This window comes from Camelus bactrianus, chromosome 17 (assembly GCF_048773025.1).
Source record: "Camelus bactrianus isolate YW-2024 breed Bactrian camel chromosome 17, ASM4877302v1, whole genome shotgun sequence".
Classification (NCBI taxonomy): Eukaryota; Metazoa; Chordata; class Mammalia; order Artiodactyla; family Camelidae; genus Camelus; species Camelus bactrianus.
In genome coordinates, this window is record NC_133555.1 from 6,813,866 (window position 1) to 6,837,945 (window position 24,080).

At 51.1% G+C, this 24,080-nt stretch overlaps 1 protein-coding gene across 4 annotated transcripts in view; it reads left to right on the plus strand.

The window, feature by feature from the left end:
- SRGAP3 (SLIT-ROBO Rho GTPase activating protein 3) overlaps nucleotides 1-18,984 on the plus strand; it is a 288,661-nt gene extending 269,677 nt beyond the window's left edge. For 3 of the 4 annotated variants that reach the window (XM_074344421.1, XM_074344420.1, XM_045515277.2), the window contains 4 exons: nucleotides 5,925-6,105; nucleotides 7,373-7,522; nucleotides 9,468-9,795; nucleotides 13,735-18,984. In XM_074344421.1, coding sequence (XP_074200522.1) covers nucleotides 5,925-6,105; nucleotides 7,373-7,522; nucleotides 9,468-9,795; nucleotides 13,735-14,148 — 1,073 coding nt within the window. In that variant the 3' untranslated portion in view covers nucleotides 14,149-18,984. The remainder of the gene's footprint in view (nucleotides 1-5,924; nucleotides 6,106-7,372; nucleotides 7,523-9,467; nucleotides 9,796-13,734) is intronic. The other variant, XM_074344422.1, reaches the window with a different exon arrangement.
- Nucleotides 18,985-24,080: the final 5,096 nt, after the last annotated feature.

Here is a 24,080-nt window from a genome sequence, read left to right on the forward strand (position 1 = left end):
GTTTTTTTATTCTATTGATTGATATATTAAAATATCAAGAGGGCTTTATTAATAATACCTGGTGGGAATGTAAATTCGTGCAGCCACTGTGGAAAACAGTATAGAAGGTCCTCAGAAAACTAAATATAGACTTGCCACATGATGCAACAATCCCACTCCTGGGCATGTATCTGGAGAAAACTCTAATTCAAAAAGATACATGCACCCCAGTGTCCATAGCAGCACTACTTACAGTAGCCAAGACATGGAAGCAACCTAAATGTCCATTGACAGATGACTGAATAAAGAAGATGTGGTGTATATATATATACAATGGAATACCACTTAGCCTTTAAAAAAATGAAATAGTGCCATTTGCAGCAACATGGATGGTCCTAGAGATTATCCTACTAAGTGAAGTAAGTCAGACAAAGACAAATATCATATGATGTCAGTTATATGTGGAATCTAAAATATGATACAAATGAACTTATTTATAAAACAGAAATAGACTCACAGATATAGAAAACAAATTTATGGTTACCAAAGGGGAAAGGAGTTGAGGGAGAGAGAAATTAGGAGTTTGGGATTAGCAGATAGAAACTACCATATATAAAATAGGTAAACAATAGTCCTACTGTGTAGCACAGGGAAGTATATTCAATATCTTGTAATAAGCCATAATGAAAAGAATATGAAAATATATGTATATATATAATTGAACCACTTTGCTGTACATGAGAAAGTAGCACAACATTGTAAATCAACTATACTTCAGTTTAAAAAAATAATGATACCTGGGACCTGGGCTTAGGTCTCAGCTCATCACTCTCTGCATGTGACTCGCCCCTTGTGTGACACATCATTTCAACTCAGCCTCGGTTTCCTCACCTGTCAAATGAGGACAGTGTGCAGATACTGTTCGGAGGATATCACTTCCATGTGATAATATAAGTAGAAACTGTAGCACATAGTAAAAGCCCAATTTGTTCATGCAAGTAACAAATATGTATTGAGCACCGTCTCATCCCAGGAACTGTTCTAAAAGTGGGAAGACAGCAGGAAATAAAATAAAATCCCGATCTAATGGAGCTGACATTTTAGTAGGAAAGATCAGCGCAACAAAGTATAAAAACTACCCATTTGTGCACACACACACACACACTCACACACACGGAAGTTCAGCTTGTGATGAAAGCTATGAAGAAGAATAAAACAAGAGAAGATGTTAGAGTGATTTGAAGTTGGTGCTTTGGTAGTTAGTTGAGGGTGTTCAGGAAAGGCCTTGCTGAGGCATTGACGTTTGAGTACAGGCCTGAATGAAATGAGAAGATGACTCACAGTAGTCAATAAATATTTGTGGAATGAGAATGAATGTGAATGTCTGGGAGGAAGGATCCCAGGGAGAGGCAATAGTAAGTGCAAAGGCCCAGAGGCAGGAAAAAAGCTTGGCATGTTTCAAAAGCATCAAGAAGGCTCTATGAATACTTATGCTATAGTGTTTAGGGATAAAGTGTACTGATGTCTGCAACTTACTTTAAAATTCATTAAAAAATTAGATGGATGGATAGAAGGATGGATGGATATGTGATAAAGCTAGCACAGTAAAATGTTAACAGTAGAATTTAGATGATAGGTATGCGCATGTTCACTGTAAAATTTTTTCAACTTTACTTTGTCTTTGAAAGATGTCATAATACAGTGTTGGAGGAGAAACATCAAGAGGATGAGTGAGGCTGCAGAAGACTGAGTGAGGGCGAGGGCGGTAGGAGGCCAGGCCGCCTGGTCTCCAGGGCCCAGGGCACTGAGGGCCTCATGAACCTTGAAAAGACACTTGGGTTTTGTTCTAAGCCCAACAGGAAGCCTTCAGGGGATTTGCACAAGACAGTTTTAAAAGATCCCTCTGGCTTCTGAGGGAAGAAATGACTCTACCAAGCAAGAATGAATGCAAGGTGGCCAGGTAGAGGGGCAGCGGTGGTCTGGACTGGGGTGGGGGTGGCAGTGGAGGTGGTGAGGCTGGTCAGATTCAGGAGACAATTTGAAGTAGTTGCTGATGGATTAGGTACGTGATGCCCCAAAGCGAGGCTTTGGCCTGAGGGGGCGGTGAAGGGTGGCTGGGTTCCTAAGATGGGGGAGATGAGGGAGTTAAGTCAGTTTGAGGAGGGGTGTGGGAGGGAGTGGTAAGGGGGAGCATTACGTGTTCTCTTTTGGGTGTGATAAACCCAAATAACAGACTTCCTAATAAATGGTAGCTGTTATCACTGTGTCTCCCACCCACGCTTGTGGAGTGACATCTGCAAACAAACAGCTCTCTCGCAGCTTGTGGCCAGCTCTGCTCCTCCTGCTTTCTTCTCTTCTCCCCCTTAAATGTTGCACTTTTCCTCGCTCCTCCAGATCACTACCAGTGACAGCTGGAGCCTCTGGAGCCCGGAGCCTCTGGAGCCCGGAGAGGCAGCCCCTCATGCTCCTCCCAGCACAAGCATCTCTACTGGGTTGGCTCCTTCAGCATTTCTGGGGGCCAGGCTCACAGGAAGCCCCTGGGGTCAAACCCAAGAGTGCACAGCCCTCGGGGTTCAGCTCCTGGTCTTGCAGACCCTCCGGCCTTTTTGTCTCTGTAGTGAGGCAGACAGACAGGTTACCCGGTGGTGCTAACACATGGCTGGCGTGAGATTCAAGGATGCAGCAGAAAGAAGGATGGAGAGCCCTCCATTTTACTGAGAAGGTGACTCTGAGTCAAGGTCTGAGTTTACTTGACCCATTTCACTGTGCTGTCACTTTGCATCAACTGTGTCAGAATAACATTTGAAGACATTTTTCAGGGAGCCAGCTAGGGAAAGCTGACTTAACTGTCTGAGGCCCGCTCCCTGCAGAAAGCTGCCCCGGGCACTGAGGACTGGGTCCATCCAAAGTCCCCTGCGTCTCACCGGCACCTGCACAGTCTACCTGAGCCAGCCGCTTACAAAGGGGAGCCCTAATGTGCGTGGGTGGGGTGGGGTTAACGGGGAGAGATTTCCATGCTGCCTGGGGCCCTTAGGAGCCATTAGCTCTGGTAGCAACACCTCTCATCTGAAGCTGACTGTGTGCCGGGCACCGTTACAGGCGCTTCGTGTGTAGTAACTCATTTCATCCTGTAAGGTAAGGACTGTTCTTATCAACCCCATTTTACAGAGGAAACTGAGGCTTAGAAAGGCAAACTAAGTTGTTCAAGGCCACACAGCTAAAAAATGGCAAAGCCAGGTATCCTGGGCTTAGCTCCGTGATGGACGGGTGGATGGACGGACAGACAGAATCAAGATGATCCATGAGGACTGAAACAGAGAGAGTCCTGTGGATGCTCAGTACCGGGAAGGTATCTGCAGGCTAGCGAGAGCAGGGGCCGCCTTTGTTACTCTTTGGTTTATTAGAATTTAATTGATCTATCTGTGTAGGTATATATATATATATATATATAATATATGTATCTTAATGTTGAACATCTTTGTGTTTGCTTTAAAATACAAATACATTAACACTTATACACAATCCACTTTCTAACAAGTATGGGCACCTCTTAGGATACAAGCTATAACCCAGGTGAAATAAATCGTAGGCAGAATCTGCTGCTCCCTCAAAAGTAGTCTCCTCCCCAGACATCACTGGCTGTATGGTCTTGAGCAAACCACTTACACTGTCTGCAGCTCGGATTTCTTGTCTAGCTTTACCCCGTAAGCTAAAGCCGTGGTAATTATAATCATAATCACAAGAGCCGCTATCAACTGAAACCTAATGTATTATATGTCTGTGCTATACTGAGCGCTCATGCATTCTCTCTTTTTTTAGTGTATTAAAGTATAGATATAATTGATACAATTATGTCTCCTTATTTTGATATAATTGGTATATAATTATTTATTAGTGTCAAGTGTACAGCGTAATGATTTGATACATGGATATTTTATGAAATGATCACAGTAAGTGTGGTTAACATCCATCACTACACATAGTTACATATTTTTCCTTGTGATGAGAACTTTTAAGACCTACTCTCTTAGTAAGTTTCAAATATACAATGCAGTATTTTTAACTATAGTCATCATGCTGTATTTTATATCCTGTGAGCCATTTATCTTATAACTGGAAGTTTGTACCCTTTGACTCCCTTCACCCATTTGGCTCACCCACACCTCTGGCAACCACCAGTCTGTTCTTTGTATCTATGAGTTTGGTTTGTTTTTTATTTTAGATTCCACATGTAAGTGAGATCATACAGTATTTGTCTTCCTCTGTCTGGCTTGTTTCACTTAACACAGTGCCCTCAAGGTCCATCCATGTTGTTGCAAATGGCAGATTTCCTTCCTTTTTTATGGCTGAATAATTTTCCATTGTTTATACACACCAGTCTTCTTTATTCAGTCATCTGTCAATGGACACTTAGGTTGTTTCCATGTCTTGGCTATTGTAGGTAATGTTGCAGTGAACATGGGGTCACAGATATTATTTGAAGTTAGTGTTTTCATTTCCTGTGGATAAGTACCCAGGAGTGGGATTGGTGGATCATATGGTAGTACTATTTTTAATTTTTTGAGGAACCTCCGTACTGTTTTCCATATTGGCTGCACCAATTTCCATTCCCATCAGCAGTGCACAAGGGTTGCCTTTTTCCACATCCTTGCCAACACTTGTTATTTCTTGTCTTTCAGATAATAGCCATTCTAACAGGTGTGAGGCACTATCTCATTGTAGTTTTGATTTGCATTTTCCTGATGATTGACGATGCTGAGCATCTTTTCATGGACCTGTTGGCCATCTGTATGTCTTCTTTCATGCATTATCTTTTAATCTTCCTAAAAGGCAACTGAAGCTTAAGAAGTTATGTGACCTGCCTGAGGTCACACAAACAAGACGTGACAGAACTGGGCAGTAGGGGTGTCCCAAGGGCAAGAGCCATGTTCTCACTGCTTAACCCAGGCAACACCTATCACTGACCAGAGAAGAATAAAGGTTTGTTGGGCACACATGTGTGTGCAAAGAGAGGGGCTTGAGCGGTGCCCCAATAAGATTTCTCCCTCCCCCAAAATTAAGTTTTTGGATGAGTGTGTTAACTCAGGCTGCCATAACAGAAACCACAGCCCGAGGGGCTTAAACAACAGAAATGTATTTCCTCCAAGTCTGGGAGGCTAGAAGTCCAAGATCCAGATGCCATTAGAGCTGGTTTCTGCTGAAGCGTCTCTTCCTGGCTTGTAGACAGCTGCCTTCTTGCTGTGTCCTCACGTGGCCTTTCCTCTGTGCCCGGGCAAAGAGAGCAAGAGGGATCTCTGACATCTCTTTGTCGTCTGAGGGACACCCGATCCGTCAGATTAGGGTCCTACCCTTATGACCTCATTTAACTTTAATTACTTCTTAAACACCTTATCTCCAAATACTGTTACATTGAGGGTTAGGGTTACAACATTTGGATCTTGAGGGAGACAATTCAGTCTATAAAAAGAGCTTTTAAGAGTTTTGGAAACCCTTAAAAATTGTGTAGAACATTTTACCTGGATGGGAATCCACACAAAATCTGTTTGATCTCCCAAAAGGTAAGAACCACTGACAGTATTATGAGTGAACAAAGAGGGAGAGGGTTCATGGAAAAATGGAAACAGAGCTGGTATTGAGGGGCAGAAAAAAATTTCTTACAATATTGTTTTAATAAGTGTTAAAAAGTGGAGAAAAAGAGGGGCAGTGGGAAGTAAGGATATGGTATGTCAGCCCCTCAGAAACACTTTTGGAAGTTAGATGGCCTACCTGAGGTCACAGCGTGGAGAGTGGGTCTGAGGCTAGGACCTACTATTCTGAGCCCCAGCCCACGTTTTCACCAGGCTTGCTGCCTGTGCTGCCCCGTAGAAGCCACGGCCACCTGAGCAAGGCTCCTGGCAGCCCTTCTACTGACCTCATGGCTTCTCTTCCCCTTGCTTTCCTTCTAGAAGTGGAGCAGATTGAGGCCATCGCCAAGTTTGACTACGTGGGGCGGTCCCCACGTGAGCTGTCCTTCAAGAAGGGGGCCTCACTGCTACTGTACCATCGTGCCTCAGAGGACTGGTGGGAGGGTCGTCACAATGGCGTGGACGGACTCATCCCACATCAGTACATAGTCGTACAGGACATGTGAGTGGGAGCTGGGACTTTCTGGGAAGAATGCTGTAATTGATTAGTGATGTCTGCAATGGGCATAGGGACTGGGGTACTGGATTGTATGCCAGTGATTTGCTCTCCCTGGTATGATACACTTGGTCTTCTGCAAGAATGGACTATGTCTAACCTTCCTTTGAATGGTGATCCACTTAACAAATAAGCAAACTGCTCATCCTTCAGAGTACAGTGTTTGGTGCCCTTGGCCCACCGTCCTGACCCACCAGACAGCCTCCAGGGCATTTATCACCCTCTGTGGTTCTCAGCATCCAGTGGATCTGGCCACATACCTCCGCCTTCCTGGGCCTTCCCTGTAGCCAGTGGCCAGCCTACTGCCCTCTTAACTGGCCACCATTCTGTTCCCCTGAGGTGACTCAGGGGAGGGGCAGAAGCAGTCATTCCTCATTTCCAGTTAAGAGGGCACTATTTTTAAAAATACAGTTTTAGGCATTTAAAAAAGCCTTCCATCCCAAATACCTAGCTCCACCACACAGCCCAGAAAGCCTACACGTTCCATTCTTTGAAAGCCACGGAAGTTTCCTGCACACACCCCCTCCAAGCTCCAGTCAGGCTCAGGTAGAGCTAATGTACCAGGGAAGCAGCCACCAAGCTGGGCCTCGAGGGCAGGGGTCAGATGCATGTGTTTTGATGGCAGAGGGTTCGGTCTGGGGCCAGAGAAAAGTCCAGGGCAGGGCAAACAACAAGGGGACCCAAGGCAGCCCTCTGACATCCCCAGGCCTCCAAAGGCAGGGACAGGCCACTGGAAGGAAGAGGGCATGAGAGGAGGCGGGCAGGGCACCCCAACAAGCTTGAGCCTCCTCGCACCTGTCCAAGGCCTGGGGTGGGGGGACGGGGGATGGGGGACCAGGAAGGGATGGAGGCACCTTCCTCCACCCTCGCATAGCCCTAAAGTGCTTCTGTGGAGTCACCAGACTCAGCGCCCAGTGCTCTGGTTTGTGGTGGCAGGGTGGCCTTCCCCATTTCTTGTCCCAGCCTAGAGCACCTGAGAGAGAGGAGCTTAGACAAGGGGAAGGAGCAGGTAGGCGTGGGGCGGCGCCACAGAGGGTCTCCTGCTGGAGAAGCTGACAGGCGTGGTAGGAAGGCGCGGAGTGGGAGGTGGCTCAGACCCAGCTGCATCGTAAACTAACCACGACATATGTGTTGATGCAGCCCCTGGGGTCTCGGCACATCCTGGGTTCTCTGGAGCAAGGTGCTTCCAGTTCACATCTGTCCTTCTCCCCAGGGATGATGCCTTCTCCGACAGCCTGAGCCAAAAGGCTGACAGCGAGGCCAGCAGTGGGCCACTGCTGGATGACAAGGCCTCCTCCAAGAACGACCTTCAGTCGCCCACGGAGCACATCTCGGATTACGGCTTTGGTGGGGTGATGGGCCGGTAGGAAACGCGGATTCATTCTCCCCTGCCTGTGCCATGCCCGTTCTTGTCTGATCGGGGAGAAGCAAGCGGGCAGTGGGGAGAGGGAGGCTGTCGTGGACCCTTGTCTCCCAAAAGATGTGATGCCAGGCACACCTGGTGGGCTGGCTGGAACAGGCCTAGGAATGCCAAGTGCGAACCCATCCAGCTTGGGGCGAGGGTGGAGGAGGAGGAGGAAAGACATACATTGGCAACCAGTGCTTCTTTCAAATAATAACAAATGGGGGAGAGAGTTACAAACTGGCAAGTATTTTTCCTCTCTCTCTCTCCAGTTCTTACACCTCCTCCCCAGTTTCTGTTGAAGACCTAAGTTGTTATATTTAAAAATGTAAAGCTCACTTACTCCCTGAAGTGCACTGCATCAACAAGTCTCACACCCACTCGTGTGGGGGGAAATTGACACTCAGCTCCACCCCCATGCGTGGTGGGAGCCTGCTTGCCAATTTCATGCTCGGGTGCGTGGGCGGGGCCGTGTCGGGTGACCTTCCTTCCAGGTGAGGCGCTGGGCTCCTCGCTGTGTGTCCAGGTATAGTCCAAAGCCTGTGGTGGTTTAAATATATATCAGAAAAAGAGAAGAAAAGACAACCTGGCAGTTTCTCACTGCTTTCTTAATCAGATCCTCAGAATGTCTTACTCTCTGTTTTCTTTGGTGAAGAGGTCATGGGGTCAACCCACTCACATGGGTACTTGAGGACAGAGAAATCAGCCGCAGAAGGAACACACGTCTATGAGTTTATTTCAGCCGAAGTCCCAGGGCCTCTTTTCAGCACATCCCATAGAGTTCAGGGTGCTGTGACAGGTGCTGGAACTGCGGGGAGGGGGACAGTTGGGTGGGCAGGTGACAGAGACACAGACCTTCACTTCCCCGGGGGCCGGACCCTCTCCTGCTCCCGTTTCCCTCTCCCGCTCTCCTCCCTCATCCACCTTCCTCTTGTTCTTTCTTTCTCAGCACTCTTCCTGTTCCACACCTGTGCTTTGGTCCTGTCGGGGTGCCCACAGGCAGTGCTTGGCTTGGCTGGTGGCACTAGGATGCGAAGCAGCACTGACCACACTGAGCTTAGTCCCAATCACAGTCCACCCCCGCACTCTGCCCCCCTCCCATCCCCTCGCCACGTCAGCCTGCCCTCCCCTCACTAGTGCCTTAGAGGCTTTGGTGATTTCCCAGGATGCCGCGAAGCTTCCTGCGGGAAGAACCTCCTCAGAGTGCCTTCCCACTGAACCTCCCTCAAAGGCTGGCAGGGAATGTTATGCCCATTTAGCAGATTAATAAAGTGGGTCTGAAGGAGGTCGCAGAAAAGTCTGACAGAGACAGGACAAGGACTCGCCCTCCTCACAGAGACTCTAGTCCCCTTTTCACTCCATCACAGCCTCCCTGCGGGTGAAAGGTATCCAAATGCATGAAAGACGTTACAGTGATGCCATTTTTACTCTTCATGACTAGTTTTCCAAGATCTGGAAAAGCCTCATAGACAGCCCTTAGGGGAGGTGGGGGGAGGGTGACAACACTGGACTGTGTTCAGTTCCTAGGGGGGCCCCTCCTGTGTTTGCTGGGAGCTGGTAACTTTTTGGTACAGTCAAGCCTCAATGCTTCAGACCAGTTAGAAGCCCTTTGGAATCATGGAAATGTCTAAACCGCTTAAAACACACCATGAGCCTAACTAACCATCACCAAAACATTCCCAGGTTGAAATCCTCTTGGCCCTGACCTAGTGTAGACAAGATTCATTTGTGATTAGCACTGGCACCGTCTAAACTTGGAAGCAGGATGAGTCTGGCTGAATGAGGCTTCACTATACCTGCCCACTAGATTAGTGTGTAGTGCATGGCCCGCAGGTGGGCTGACCTGTTTTGACACTGGCTGGGGTTGACCTCTGCCCCATGTCCCTGCCCCCTGGCTCCTTTGCAGAGTGCGGTTACGATCAGACGGAGCGGCCATCCCCAGGCGCCGAAGCGGGGGTGACACACACAGCCCGCCCCGGGGCCTGGGCCCCAGCATAGACACGCCACCCCGGGCTGCTGCCTGCCCCAGCAGCCCCCACAAAATCCCCCTCACCCGGGGGAGGATCGAGAGCCCCGAGAAGCGGAGAATGGCGACGTTCGGGAGTGCTGGCAGCATCAACTACCCTGACAAGAAGGCGCTCTCTGAAGGGCACTCCGTGAGGTCAACGTGCGGCTCCACCAGGCACAGCAGCCTGGGGGACCACAAGTCCCTGGAGGCCGAGGCCCTGGCAGAAGTAAGGGCCAGTGGGGAGGCAGGCTGCACCCGCCGACACCCCCAGAGGGACAGCGGGTGGGCATCTGCAGACTGGGGAGCCACTTCGCCCTTCACCCTGGGCCCAGGCTAAGCCAGAACATAACACAGGTCATGAGCTGGCTTCCATCCCCTTGCTGGCCTCCCTGTGGGAGCAGGAGCTGGTTGGGGGCAGCTGCTGGCCAGGGGTCCTGTAAAGACTGAAGACCCCAGTCTCCAGGGCTGGAGGGGAGATTCCTGGACGAGGGGGACGTGGTAATGACAGGTGCCTTCCCCAGATGGCAAGATGGTACTCATCATTTGTTCATTCACTCATCTTTTCATTCATACATTTGTTCATTGACATACTGATAGAGCATCTGTTGTGTGACAGTCACTGGCCGGCACAGAGGGTACCGTGATCACCTAAACGGACCTAGGCCCTGCCCACATGGCCCTTTGGGTTTAGGGAAGAGAGAGAGATCAACCAGGAACGCACACAGCTGGGAATGGCACTGGGTCAGGTGTCTTGAAGGAGTGGGACATGGCATACTGAGAGCCTGGAATGTGGGGGTTGCTTCTAGGCTGGGAGAGACGTCCCCGGGGAGGGTAGTCCCTGAGATCCAGAGGGGAAGCAGGACTAAACTGCTGAAGCCGGAAGTGAAGAATGCGCTAGGCTCTTCCACAGCGCTTAGAGAAGCCTGTGCGATCTCTACACTTGCCAAACAAAGCAAGCAAACTTGTTTAAGAGATTATTATGAAACAGTTTGTTTAAACTGTCTAATAATTTGCGTAACTGCTTTCATGTGTTTTTGACATCCTATCATAGTTCAGAAGTTTCCATTTTTCTAGAATTTGGCAGGATGCCTCTTAATGCACCCCCTTCCCAATGTTTTCAGAACCTTGCAGGCTGAGAGAATTGTATTGTGAAGAGTGGCAATGCATCCTTGTTCACAAGGGGAAGGGAAAGTTGTGAGCTTGGGGGCTATGTTCTAGAGGAGTCAAGGTGGGGTTCCCAGGGGGTACCAACACAGAGGCGCTCACCCAGCAAGGAGAACTCACCTCGGGATCTAGCCGGGCCCCACGTCCTGCTGCCCACTCCCAAGGGATCAGCACCTTAGCGTGGGTCCAGCAGAGGAGCCAGGCAACCTGCTGGCCCCTCATTCTTGAAGGCCATCCTCTTGGGAAGCATAACCCTAGCATCCTCCATCACCTGGAAGCTCTTCCGAGGTCCATGATGGGGAGAGGGCTACCTGGGCCCTGGCCTGGAGCCCTTTACACAGGAAATCAAATGCCGTCTAGGCCAGTGTTTCCAAAGTAGCTCCCACAGCAGAAGAGTTCCATGGGATGTTAATAATTGAAGGGGAAAACGTGCTCTGTGGTCAAGAAAGTTTGGGGAATGCTGGTCTGACAAAGTTGAATGGCTTGTCTGCAACATTTTTAAGAATTATTCAATATGTCAGTGTGCACTGTGAATCTTCAAGAAAGAGAGCAGGGCACACCCGTCTCCCAGACTTCTTTGACCTTTAGTCACAGAGCATTTTGCCGGACTGGCCTTCATTTGGGGGATGCTGTGCTCATGTTCCATTTGCCGATGTATCCGCACACTGTGATAACTGCCATTCAAGAGCTGCTTTCATGGACAGAAGCAAAATAGCAAAGCAGGGGAAACTATATGTGACTAGCCAGGGGGACCCTGACGGCCTCCAGCCTGTTCCGCACTGGCTCCAATGAGCACTTGACTGCGGGTCCGGATGGGAACTGTGGCATGGGGAACCCCAGTAGTAGATGGAGGTACCTGAAATTCTCTGGTCTCAAAATATCCTTTAGGATTTAGATTTGAACCCAGTTAAAGAGGCTGTTTGGGTATCTTGCAGCACTGCCATCCAATGTGGGAAGATCTCATGTGGGAGGAAGTGAAAAGTGACCCCTTTCTCGGCTGTCCGTCCTCCCTAGCACCTCTCTGCAGCTCCACTCTGGAGATCACAGCAGCATCTCTCAGACTAACACCAGGCTCATGCCTAAACAACTCAGCTGACCTTTCTCTGAGCTCTCTTTCCGGCTCACTCTTTTCGAGGGATGAGTGATGGGGGTGGAGGGGCAATGATTATATTTTTTTATTAGTTTTGCCTTCTGGCTCACGCCAGAGTAAAGCCAACAGAGTAGTGATGTCAGTGGGGACTTAATTTAAGCAGATGGGTGTGGAAAGCGGGCTTTATCACTGCAGGGTTGGGATATAGCGAAGGTGGGGAGAGGACGGCCATCTCCCCCATCATGCAGAAACCCCCCACATCTGCTCCTGTGGATAAAGGCACAAACAGCCTTTTCTTAAAGTAGACAATGTTACGGGCAAAGGAGAAAATGTCATGGGGAAGCATAAATGCTAATATTCGCCATTAGCTAATTATCAGTGGCTCTTAAAGCAAAACTGTGGGCTGAGGCCCTGACTGAGGCCAGGTTGGAGCTGGTCCTAGGGGCCCAGGGCAGGCAGGAGGCCACCCGAAGCCAGGGGAGGAGAAAAGATAAAAGAAAATGTGGGTGGGGAAGGGGCTGGCCAGGATACCTCCAGGCTCCAGCCCCATCAGTCTGACCAGACTTCCTGTTTTTTTCTGGTTTGCCTCAGTGCAGAAAGGCAAGTGTGTCTCAGCAGTCATCCTTGTGCCTAAGGTTGTGCCAGCATCTGTCAGCAGCGCTTGTAAGCACTGTCCCTCATTGTCCCCTCGGTGACCCAGCTCAGCCTGAGCCTGAGCCACTCCTCCTGCTTCTAATATGGAGGCATCCCTGGAAAGCCCCATGTGAGCTGAGGATGCTGGCTGAAGGTTGCTCGAAAACCACTGAGAGTTCACAGAGCTTCATCACGTCCATGGTCTCTTCCCATCTTCACAGCGAGCAGTGGGCTTTCAAGCTCATGGACCAAGTGTGGTGCAGAGTGACTGAGACTTACTCGAGGTTGCAGAGCAGCAGTGGCTGGGAAGGCCTCTCCTTCCCAAGTCCAGGCAGGCTCTGTCCGAGCCCAGGGCTCCGGGTTAAATGCTGACGTCCAGTTCTAGTGCCCCCTCCCGGAAGCTGAGCCCCTGGCCGGTGTGGCTGCCCCTCCAGGCTGCCAAAATCTGTGTGTGTATGTCAGTCAGTGTGCTCTCATACTGATGAGCTCTTAAATATTGCAATATCCCCGGGAATTGCATAGGCAGGTGAGGATTGTTGTTGCTTTTTTAAATTTCCATTTTTTAAAAAACAGTATTTTCAGATTATAATACAAAGAATAAAGTAACAAAGCCATCATTCTGGGGATAATGTTGCAAACATTCTGATATATAACCTCCAAATAATTTTCCTATGACAGGGAGTTTGTTTTGGTTTTTTTTTCCATAGTAATAGGGGCATGAATTCTGGAGTCAGACTACTATGCTGCTAACTAGCTGTGTGACCTTCGGCGAGTTACTTAACCAGTCTGAGCTTCCATTTCCTCAGGTGGGAAATGACCGTAATGATAGTTCCTACCAGATAAGTGTGAGGGTGAATTATTAGGGGAAGGGACTTGAATTGGTGCTTGGTGTCAGCCATCACTGCCATTGTTATTGTCATTATTTGTGGGTGCTGTGTGCTGGGTGCCATGCCAAGCTCTTCGCAGGAACCATATTTAATGTACTCATCAACTCCCTGAGGTCAGTCTTACACTTACCTGTAATTTACAAAATACAAGTTTACTGTCTTCTCAGCCAGTCGCTTGCCCTGCCTCCTGTAAGTCAGCTTTTGGTGCAGGCGATAATCCTCACTGATTTTCCCACATGGTTGTAGGACACCTGGGGGTTGAGTCTCCATCCCAGCCATGATGCTTGTAGGGACGCCTTCCTAAGAAGCCCACAAGCTGGTTAGCAGCCCCAGCAGGACTGGACCCCCGGCCTTCTGACTCTACAGTGACCAGAGCCCTCTCTGTCCCCAGGACATCGAGAAGACCATGAGCACGGCTCTGCACGAGTTGCGGGAACTGGAGAGGCAGAACACGGTCAAGCAGGCGCCAGACGTGGTGCTGGACACCCTGGAGCCCCTGAAGAACCCTCCAGGCCCCATCAGCTCGGAGCCCGCCAGCCCCCTGCACACCATCGTCATCCGCGACCCCGACGCCGCCATGCGCCGCAGCAGCAGCTCCTCCACTGAGATGATGACCACCTTCAAGCCAGCCCTGTCCGCCCGCCTGGCCGGCGCCCAGCTGCGCCCGCCCCCCATGCGGCCAGTGCGGCCCGTGGTCCAGCACCGGTCCAGCAGCAGCAGCAGCTCGGGCGTGGGCAGCCCGGCGGTGACGCCCACCGAGAAGATGTTCCCCAACAGCTCAGCCGATAAGTCAGGCACCATGTGACCGGCGGGGCGGGGCGGGGTGGGGGCGGCACCGCCCTGGCCCGCTGTGGCCCGCCCCGGCCGAGGGTGGCCTCTGTGACTTCCGCGGCCTCCCCGGGCTCCTGGCCTCGTCGGGCAGGGACCAGAAGGTCAGCCTGGGAGCGGGTCTGTGCGGAGCGGAGGTTCGGCCGCAGCTGCAGCTCCCGTCCAGTCGGGTGAAGCCGCGGGTGCGCGCGGGTGACCGGAGCAGCGCGGAGCCGGCGCCCCGAGATCGTCGCCAGGTGTTAAATGGCTTCGCCTGCATATCATCACTGGAAAATTATTCTCTCGACGTTGTCTCTGCATACATAAATATGCGTATGTGTGTGTGCATATGTACGCGTATATATGTATGGCTGTGTCTGTAGGTGTGTGTATATATATATATTTATGCATCTATATACTAGATCTGGACACACGTACTAAATGTATATAGGATCTCCTTTTTCTTTTTATGAAACTTAGATTTACCTCAGACCCATGCCACCAAACATCTCCCGCTGAGTTATTTGGTGGGATTTGCAGGGACTTTTCTGGGAGAATTTAAAGGCCCACAGTAACTGCGAAAGAAGCAATATAACACTAACCTGCAGAAAAAACAAAACCAGTCTCCCACTGTCTCCAGAAGCCGTGGCCTTCCAGAACAGGCTGCCCCTAAAGGAAGGGTGGGGCAGGCGGTACCCCAGGCAGGCTGCTCCCAGAGGCGGAGAACCCTCCACAGAACCCACTCCCCGCCCACCCCAGAGGCCCTGCCTTTCCACCCAGAGGCCAAGGCCAACAGCACCCCCACAGCATGGAGGACGCTGGGGAGAAGAGCCCGGACTGCAGTGTCCTGTGTTCGTCTGCAGAAGAGGGGGTGGTGAGAGCTGAGCCCCGTCGTAGCACAGTGTTGTGTTGGTTGGGAAAAAGGGAAGAAAACCAAACACAGTGGCGTGGAACACTTCAAAACCCAGAAACGCTGTAGGAATAAATCTGTGGTAACTATAGAGGTTTAACTTATACCATTTTTGAAATATTTAATTTTTCCTTTTCCTCTTTCTACTAATTATACTGTGTCCGATTTGGAACTAAACAGGCAAGGAGGCTTCGAGTCCCATCATTTTACTTTGAAATCAGGCTGTGACGCACTCTGGCTGGTGGCCTCTTGCATGAAACCCACGGGCCCTGAGTGCCCAGCTCAGACTAGGCCGAGGAGGCAGTCTTTGGCCCTTTCTGCCCTAGAGAACGCTTCCCTCTCCCCCTTTCCTTCACTTCTCCCCCCCTCCTCCCGAGCATTTGACCCCGTGGAAAATATGAGGGTAGAATTGGAGGTGGGGTGATCTTCAAGTAGCAGGAGCAGGGCTTTGGCCACTTGGCTGGGAAAAGGCCTCCTGGGTCACTCTTGGGCCATTCCATTTTGCTTCCTCTTTTGATGTCTTTGTTTCCCAGAGATGGGTTGTCTCTGAATAATGGAACACAGGCTAATAGGGTCCTAACGGGACCCACGGAGCCAAGGGTAACCTCACTGTGCTCCAGCCTCCTCTCTCCCTCCCTTGAGACCCCTGAGAGTGTCTTCATGGCCATGGTTTGAGTCCCACCTCTTAGGAGCTGTGGGACTGGGTGTCACTCAGCCCCTCGAGGCTCCGTTTCCTGCTCTGTAAAAGGAAGAGAGTAAAGACGCAACGTAAGTGAACAAGCTGTGTGAACGAGGAAGCCCTGCACCAACACAGTTGCTCTTTTCACTGTCATCAGGAAGGTGAAACCTGTCCAGCACCTTCCTTTTGAAACCTCCTAATGACATTGAAGACATGGGCAGGAGAATTTGCCTACCAGCTTCGTAAGAGCCATGAAGCACAGCCCTGCAGGTACATCGCCTATGGATGCTGGACATTCCATCACTACCCTTTCAGCCCATTGGATTCAGTTTCGCCCTCTCCTCTGGTCTCCTCCGGACAAGGGTAAAATGTGCTCCAGAGGGAGGCACTGTTAAGCCACAGTCCCTGGGTGTTAGGGGTGGTGAGCCATGCTGCCTTCCCCGAAGTACTGGCGTTGCGAACACCCAGAGGAGGGAAGAATGCCGGGGAGAGGCCAGTGACTAACTTGACCTTCCTTGTTTTGCCTAGAACTCCTGGAAGAGCCTCAGAACCAGCTAGGAGCCCTCTGCCTTCTGCACATAAAGATACCCCCATTTTACAGCTTAGGAGAGAAAGTGAGGCCTTGGGCTGGCTGTGACTCACCCCAAATTTAGTAGACGAATGAGGTGGGGGCGGGGTCCTTCTGGCTCCTAAAGTCATTTATTTGTAAGGATGCGCTGAAGTCCAGCCAGGATACAGGATTTTCTCATTTCTGCCCCTTAAATGCAGTAACCTCCTGTGCCCAATGTCGCAGTCTCTGCTGTGACTACCAGATGAAAAGCAAAAATCCGAGCTGACAAATCTGTTGCCTGATGTACATAACACCAGTCAGACCATGTGGGTTTTCCTGTGAATTGACTAGCTTCATTTTTCCTTACTGAAAATGGACCTACCTTTTACTGAATTACAGGAAGGCAGAGCCTCAGCTGTTTTCTTTAAACACCTATTTTTCCATTGGGAAACGGCTGATGAGTTCACATTTAGGGACACTCACACCCTACTCATCCAGCCCCAAATCTGAGCCCTGACGCAGAACCAAATGGAAAAATCCTCCCCTCCCCGGCCATCTGTCACCCTGCATGTCTCAGGCCCCCTCCACACGCACCCAGGCCCACCCACGGTCACGAGCATTGGCATTCTTCTCCTGACTCCTGCCTGTGTTAGTCCACTATATATTGCTGTATTTGCTTAAATGCTGGAAAGTAACTGTTAAAATGTGAAACTGTAATTTTTTTTAAAGGCTACAGTTAAATTATAGCCAATGCCACTCACCAAATCTTTGCACCTAGTAGATAGATCAATGTAAAAAACAAATACCAGAAACCTAACTGTACAGTGAGTGTGGGGGAATGTAGTAACCTAGTTAGTAGTTCTCAATATAACCAATTGTACGAGGGGAAGTGGTGTTTACCTCCTTGTCCATCACCATTACCGAAAGCTGTTCTGCTCAGTTTGTTGATAACGGGCAATTTTTTTGTTTTGTTTTTGTTTGGGTTTTGTTTTGTTTTGTTTTTGTTTTTGTTTTAATTTTTGCTTCACAGAATGATTTCTTAACCTTCGACTTACCCTGAGGTCAAGCCTTTTGTCTTTATGTGTAACTGGTGTTCAGTCTATTTTAGGAATGAACCAGCAAGACGTTCATTTAAAACTGACCAAAGACAATTCATTCCTGGTCTAGTTTCCTGGGCCTGGGGCCCAGCCGCCAGCCTCGAAGGACCTTTCTCAGATGTGACTGAGAGCGAGTCGTGCTTCCTACCCCGCTCTCCCCCTCTCCCTTTAGTCCCCTTTCCTCTTCAAGAGCTGCTCTGAGCTGTGGGATTCTATGAAAAACTCTTGCCTTTCCTTGTTTTCAGTGCTAACGATTTCTCACCTTGAAGCGCCTTGTGAACCCCGGACAGAGCGCACGACTGGCAGGAGCTGTCGGCTTGGACACTGGACTTGGGGTCTTTTCTCTGAGGTCGCCAGGCCGAGAGGCAGGAGAGAAATGGATTCCCAAGGGTCGGAAGGTTCCTAGTCAGTGAAGAAACCCAAGTGGGAAGAGATGCAGGAAAGCGGAGACATCCCCCGGCTACCGGCCGGAACCAGCAGCTCAGCGACCTGCATTATAGACACTTCAGAACTGGTTTGCGGTACCCGAAGGGGAGCCAGTGCGGGGACGGGCCTTGCGTGGGGCTGGCCTCTCTGATGGAGTCCCTTGGAGTGCCTTGTCGGGTGTGTGTCTTCTCATCAGGTGGCACGGATGCAGAGGACTTCCTGGGACCTGGTCATTACTTGGCGTTCAGCGCCCGCGCGCGGCTGACGGAAAACCACCCGGACTTGTGTGATGGTTCTTCCTCTCGGTCTCTCTTCTCCTAATTTTTCACGCATTCTGATGGTTCCACACGAGAGCAAATGCCTCATCCTCCTGAGAAACCCAGAGGGAAGAATGGCTGGCTCACAACCGTGGCGGGGGCCCTGCTGGGCTGGGCAGGGTGGTCAGGGAGGACATGGCAGGAGGAGTGACCTGAGTGACCTGTTGCTAAGATGATTTTCTGCTGTGCAGAGCTAATGCTGATGTCTCGTGTCAACTTCCCCGGGTTTCTGGGGTCTCGGCACCACTGAGCAGCCGCATAGAGAATTCCCCACATACCCAGAGCTGCCAGGGACGCGGAGGGAAGGGACCTGGCTGTCAGGTCAGAGTCCTCCTGGCCTCTCTGAGGTAGATCTGCCAGTGTCCCCCGTCCCTTCCTCTGGGACAGGCCAAATGGCCAGCGCTGCCCCTTGCTGACACCTCCTTTCTGTGTGAACTGTCCCAGGCAAACAACAACCTTGAACCAGAGCAGCCAGAGTGCACTTTGCTTTCCTTGGACGGAAGTAGATTCTAGCCAGAGTTTCTGCCCAGGCTCTAGTCCCGGCAGTGTGACTGTTTACACGGTTTGGCAATAGGTTTGGTTCTGATTGCTTCAGAGTGGCTGGTCTATTTTGTTTCCTTTGGTTTCCTTCCTCCCCAAACTATCAGGAAAAAAAGACCGAAACCACCCTAGGAAATTGCTGGTTGCCTGTTCCCAAGTGATGACATGTTGCCCTCACCCGGATAGCGTTTCTCTTACAACCCAGCACCCGTCCTCTAGCGTGTCTGCCTGGATCCTCTGTCGCGTATTCTGATGGTGCCTGCTGGTTTGATGTGGAGCTATCCTGTGAAATAAAACAGCTTAACTTTTCTCAAACGTGCTCCAGTGGCTTTTTGGAAGGGGGACGTGGCACCTGGGGGATGGGGACGGGGTGGAGGGGAGGGTGCGAGGGACGAGTGGGTGTTCCGACGCTCCAGTCCACAGTCTGTATGCTTCCCCCAGGAACCATCCCTGAAATGTCCTGTAGCTCAGATCCAACAGGGTGAAGGCCAAGGTTCCCAGGAGGACTGTGTCCACTCTGGAGTGAAGTGACAAAAGGTAAGTGCGGGGTGTTGGCCGGGAAAGCAAACACTGGAACTGTCCGAGCAAAGACAAGGGGGAGGAGGAGCTGTCACCTGCGGAGAACGCCTCTGAGAGTTTAAGACAAATCATCTGAGGCCACTGGATACCGATTTCCAATGTGACACAACAGCTTACGCAATACTTTAGCATCTGCACACGTGTGACACAGCTCCTTGGAATTCTTTATGTGTGTGTGAAGTGTTTATTTGTCACCTCTTTCCGTCCCAGGCACTAGATGAAGCCCTTTACATGCATTATCTCATCAAATTCTCCAAACGGCTGTTAAAGGTAAGTACCCTTCTTAAGCCCCATTCTGCCGAGGAGGAAACTGAGGCTCTGAGAAGCTAAGCATGTTGCCCAGGGTCCGGCTAGGAAATGAAGGAGCCAGAACCCGAGCTCGGTCTGTCTGACCCCGCAGCCATGCGCTTGCATACTCACGTCCTGCACTGTCCCTGAGCAGGCTCGTCACAGCGGGATCGGCGGCAGGACCTTGTGATCAGGGCAGCTCACCGTGGGCTTCACTCAGGGAAGACTCCAAGGCCTTTTTCTTTCTGATGAGCTCTCTTTGCAGAAGAGAAGTTCCTCTGGCCACTCGGGGAGTCCATCGTTCCCCGCGTAACCGCTCATCACTCGGCCCCTCGCTAATCCCAGGCTCCAGTGTGGCGAACTGGGTCTTGGGTGTGTTCCATAATCTGTATAGTTGCTCAAAGCTGTCGTGCTCACTTGAGAGCCTCAATCAGAGGCCTCACATCCATTCAACAAGGGTGCAGGAAAGCACCTTGGTGTGAGCCTTGCCCTAAGTTGGCTGCGGGGGAGACAGATGCCCGAGACCTGGTTCCTCCCCTCAAGCTGCTTACAGTCTAATGGCACAAAACTATCCCTCCAGAATCCTGAAATCAGCTTTGACTCTCGGTGACAGTGATACAAAGGACCCCATCTCTGACCCACAGAGGCACAGAGAAAGGGCACCTCTTCGCTGCCTGATGGCTTTGCCAGCCTCCAAGCAGTCCGCTGCTGGACTGCCCACCTCTGGGCACATCTGTTTAGGACTCTGCAAGCGACAAACTGTCCAACCCAAACAGCCTTAGGAACAGAGGCTGTATCGGCTCCCATCACTGGGAACTCCAGGTTAGGGTGGCGTGAGGGTGAGTGTTGTCTCCAGGCCCCCGACCTCTCCTCTCAGGCCGGCTCTACTCAGGTCTGCATGTTCCCTTGATGTTCAGACTGGCTCTCTGGTGTCTGTGATTGCCCCATGGCTGTAGAAGTGCCCCCTGCTCACTCCCCCACCCCCCGCTTCAACACAGTGAAAGTCTTAGGTTTCATTCATTTTGGCCAGAATTGCGCTGTGGTCCATCCCTGAGGCAGCCAGAGGGATGGAATGGACCAAGGGGCCCAAGCAACCCCTGGTGTCACGGGTGGTGTCGACCCCACCCACACCTGTCAGAAAGGAAGAGCTGCCCAAAGGAGATCCTGGGGGCCGTCCTCACGCTGTGGACCGTGATAAATAGTAAATGGATTCTGTGGCCCCCAAGAGCCTGGATGTAGGGAAGCCTCATGGCCCTGAAACCACCCAAAGGTTAAAGTCTCTCCCGGCTCCTGCGAACCCACGCTAAGTTTCCTTCACAGCCTCATATTTGAGGATCCTTACGTGATCCTTACATATTCCTTGCGTTCGTGCCATGTGTATTTTAACTCCTGTTAAGATCACTTTCTATCGTCTCATTTTTCTACTCCAACTCTCCAGAGAAAGTGAGATGTTCATTTTACAAACGGGGAAACCAAGGAACTGGGAGGACCCAGGACTTGCCCAAAGTCCCAGGACCAGACTGTGGGAGAGAAAAGGCCTCTGGTTTTCCTGGCCCCTGACCCAGGCTCCTGGGCATCTCGCTCCTCTCCCCCTCACTCCCTGGCCCAGCACACTCCCCTCCCAGGCGCCACACTGACCGTCTGGGTCACCTTGACACGCTTTGGGCCTGAGTGCAAGTGCCAAGGCCCTGGATGTAGACAGGCCTGAGCGTGGCTCCCAGGTCTGGCTCTGTCAGCCAGTTGACCCTGGCGAGTGACAACCCTTCCAGAGCCTCTGCTTCCTCAGGAACACGGGGCTCGCGAGAGACGACTTCTCAGGGTGATGTGAGAGCTGGAAGGGATGTGCTGTGTAAGATGCCCTGGCTGCCTTCACACTCCCGGAGTGCTGCTGGGAAGCAAGCCCTGGTCACCTCCACACATGGAAGAGTTCCTGCTGCATCTCTCAGGCTCTGTGAAAGGAAGAGCAGGTGGTCGCGCATCCGATGGAGATCAGACCAAATGAGATTTAAGGAAAAAGCTGGAACAGAGACTGCCGTTTATTGGCTACCAGATTTGGAGCAAGTCTCTTCCCTGGGCTGGGACTCAGTTTCCTCATCTGTAAAATGAGGGGGTTAGAGGAGTTGATCCTGACTGTTCCTTCCGGCTCAGAGGGCTCACTTGCCAGCCTGGCAGAAAGCTGCAGAAACACCATGGGGGCTGTCAGCCATCCCCTGACTCCCGACAGGCACAGCCTGCTGCCCCTGCGGCCTCAGTGGCTGTGTTTGTTACATCAGCCCATCCCCTGGCCCCAGCTGCTTGGGTCAAGGATGGCAGTTGACCCAAAGGTGATGGTAGGTTGTTTAGTAACCTTGGCCTTTGGTAAGCTGAGACAATAAATGGCCTTTTTTTAAAAAAAAAAAAAAAAAAAGTTTGGAAGGAAGAAAATGAGTTAGCAAGGGGAGCAGAAGATGATGAAGAGGCTGGAGGCAGGGAGGGCGCCTGGATGGACCATGTGGAGGCTGAAATCAGGAGCGAAGAGACTCTGTGAGCACAGTGAGAAAGCTAGTGGACCAGGTGAGGCAAATGCAGGGGACCACAGCCTTCAGGAGCAGGACCATCACGTCCCCAGAGAGTCAGACTAGCTGGCCAGGGGCCTGCCCCGGTGCCGCCTCGCCCTCTCTGGGAGACCTTGCACTCCACACCCTAAGTAGGAGCCAGTGCAGTGGTTTCCTGTTTCTTGCAAACGGGAAGGAAAAAGAGGAAGGAATGATAATACCCACGTGTTTCTAGCGCTTACACTATTCTGGGCATACTTCTAAGCCCCCTCACATGTAAACACCAGCTTGTTAATCCTCTTGGCCAGCCTATAAAAGAGGTACTGTCGTTATGATGACATTGCACAGAGAGGGAAGTAACTTGCTCAAGGACGCACTGCTAGGAGGTCAGAGTGGCGTTGGGTCTCCACCATTCCCTCCTGCGCCCAAGGGCTGGGCAGGACCCCAGACGGGATTTCGAACCGAGAACAGCGCATAACTGTGACTTTCTCTGGTCTGGTGTGTTTGACTCAAGGGACCTCACCCAGGGGCCCTGTACGCCCCCGCCCCCCCAACCCCGCAGCTGTGGTAGGGGTGCTGCTGCTCAGACAGCCTCAGACAAACAGCCAGGGTGGGGCCGGGTTCTCCCAGGCTGCCCAAACCTCGGCTGAAGGGGGGCTGGGCTCGCCTCTGACCCTGCTCTCCTTCACGTTCTCTACACTCCCAGGCTGACTCTTTCCAAGTGATGGCAAAAATGGCCCAAACAGGCTTACATCCTAGCCTTCAGCTACATCAATAGAAAAAAGTATATCTGGTTCCCAATAGATGAGTAAAAAAGTCCCAGGATTTTCTTTGATTGACCTAGCTTAAGTCGCAAGCTTACCATGAACCCAACACTGAGCTAGAGGTTGGGGTCAGCCTTGCCTGACCACATGGTTGAGAGCAGGGTAAGAGTGGTTCCCCCACAGGAAGGGATGGGGGTCCTGTCTATGATTCAGGAAACGGCGCTGGTCAGGCAAACACCAGGGAGCCTCCAGGGGGCGCACTCGAGAAACAAATTCAGAGCATGATCTAGGGCCTTCTTGCCACCTCTCCCCCAGGCCCACAGACTCCTCACCTGCAGGGTGACACCCCCTGTCTCTTGGCAAATGCTTTGACTTCCCACAGCACCCAATGCCCAAGAGGGGTTCAGCCACCCTCGCGGATGTGAATGAGAACTGCAAGGCCAGACTGCCTGGATTTAAATCCTGGCCTCCCCTCCTTACCAGCTGAGAAACCTCCAGAAAGTTCTCTACAGCTCTGCCCTTCAGTGTCCTCACCGCTAAAGCAGAGAAAATAACAATAACTGCCTCGAAGGCTTGTGTTTGGGACAGAGACTGGCACAGAGAGAAAACCCTCAATGAATGCAGCTGCTGCAATTATGTTCTTGTCTTTTGGAGAGTCCTGCTTCCGGTGCTGCAGTCTCAAAGCCAAATTTGTGTTTTTCCCTGATGGGCCTTGGGGCCTTTGTGTAAAGCAGCTCGCTGACCTCCTGCTTCCACCCCAGAGCTCCGCAGGGGAACGTGCAGGTAGATAAAAATGTTCATATTGAGCAAGTGCTGTGTGCCAGGTGCCGCTCTAAGCAGTTTATGTGGACGAGCTCATTCTCCTCCAACAGAGAAACTATAAGGTATGAACTGTTATTAGCCCCATCAGGTTCGGAGAGGTAAAGTAACTTTCCCAAGGTCACAGCTGGTAAGTGGTAAACATGAATACCTGTGGAAGAGGTCAACTCAAAACACAGGCGGCTGGCTCCCCCAGCCACCCGACCCTGCCCCCATATTAATTTTCTTGTTTCTGACATGCCCAGCTTAGGTCTTCATTCCAGTGATGGCAAACATACAGACACTCATGTCTGCACCAAGACAGAGCTTCTTGGTGACTGGCCCTTCCTGGTCCCCAGATTCACGGACACTACAAGTGGCTGCAGGAGGGCAGGGACGGGGCTGAATTTAACTCTTTGTCCCCTTTAGACCCAGCACAGTCTCTTTC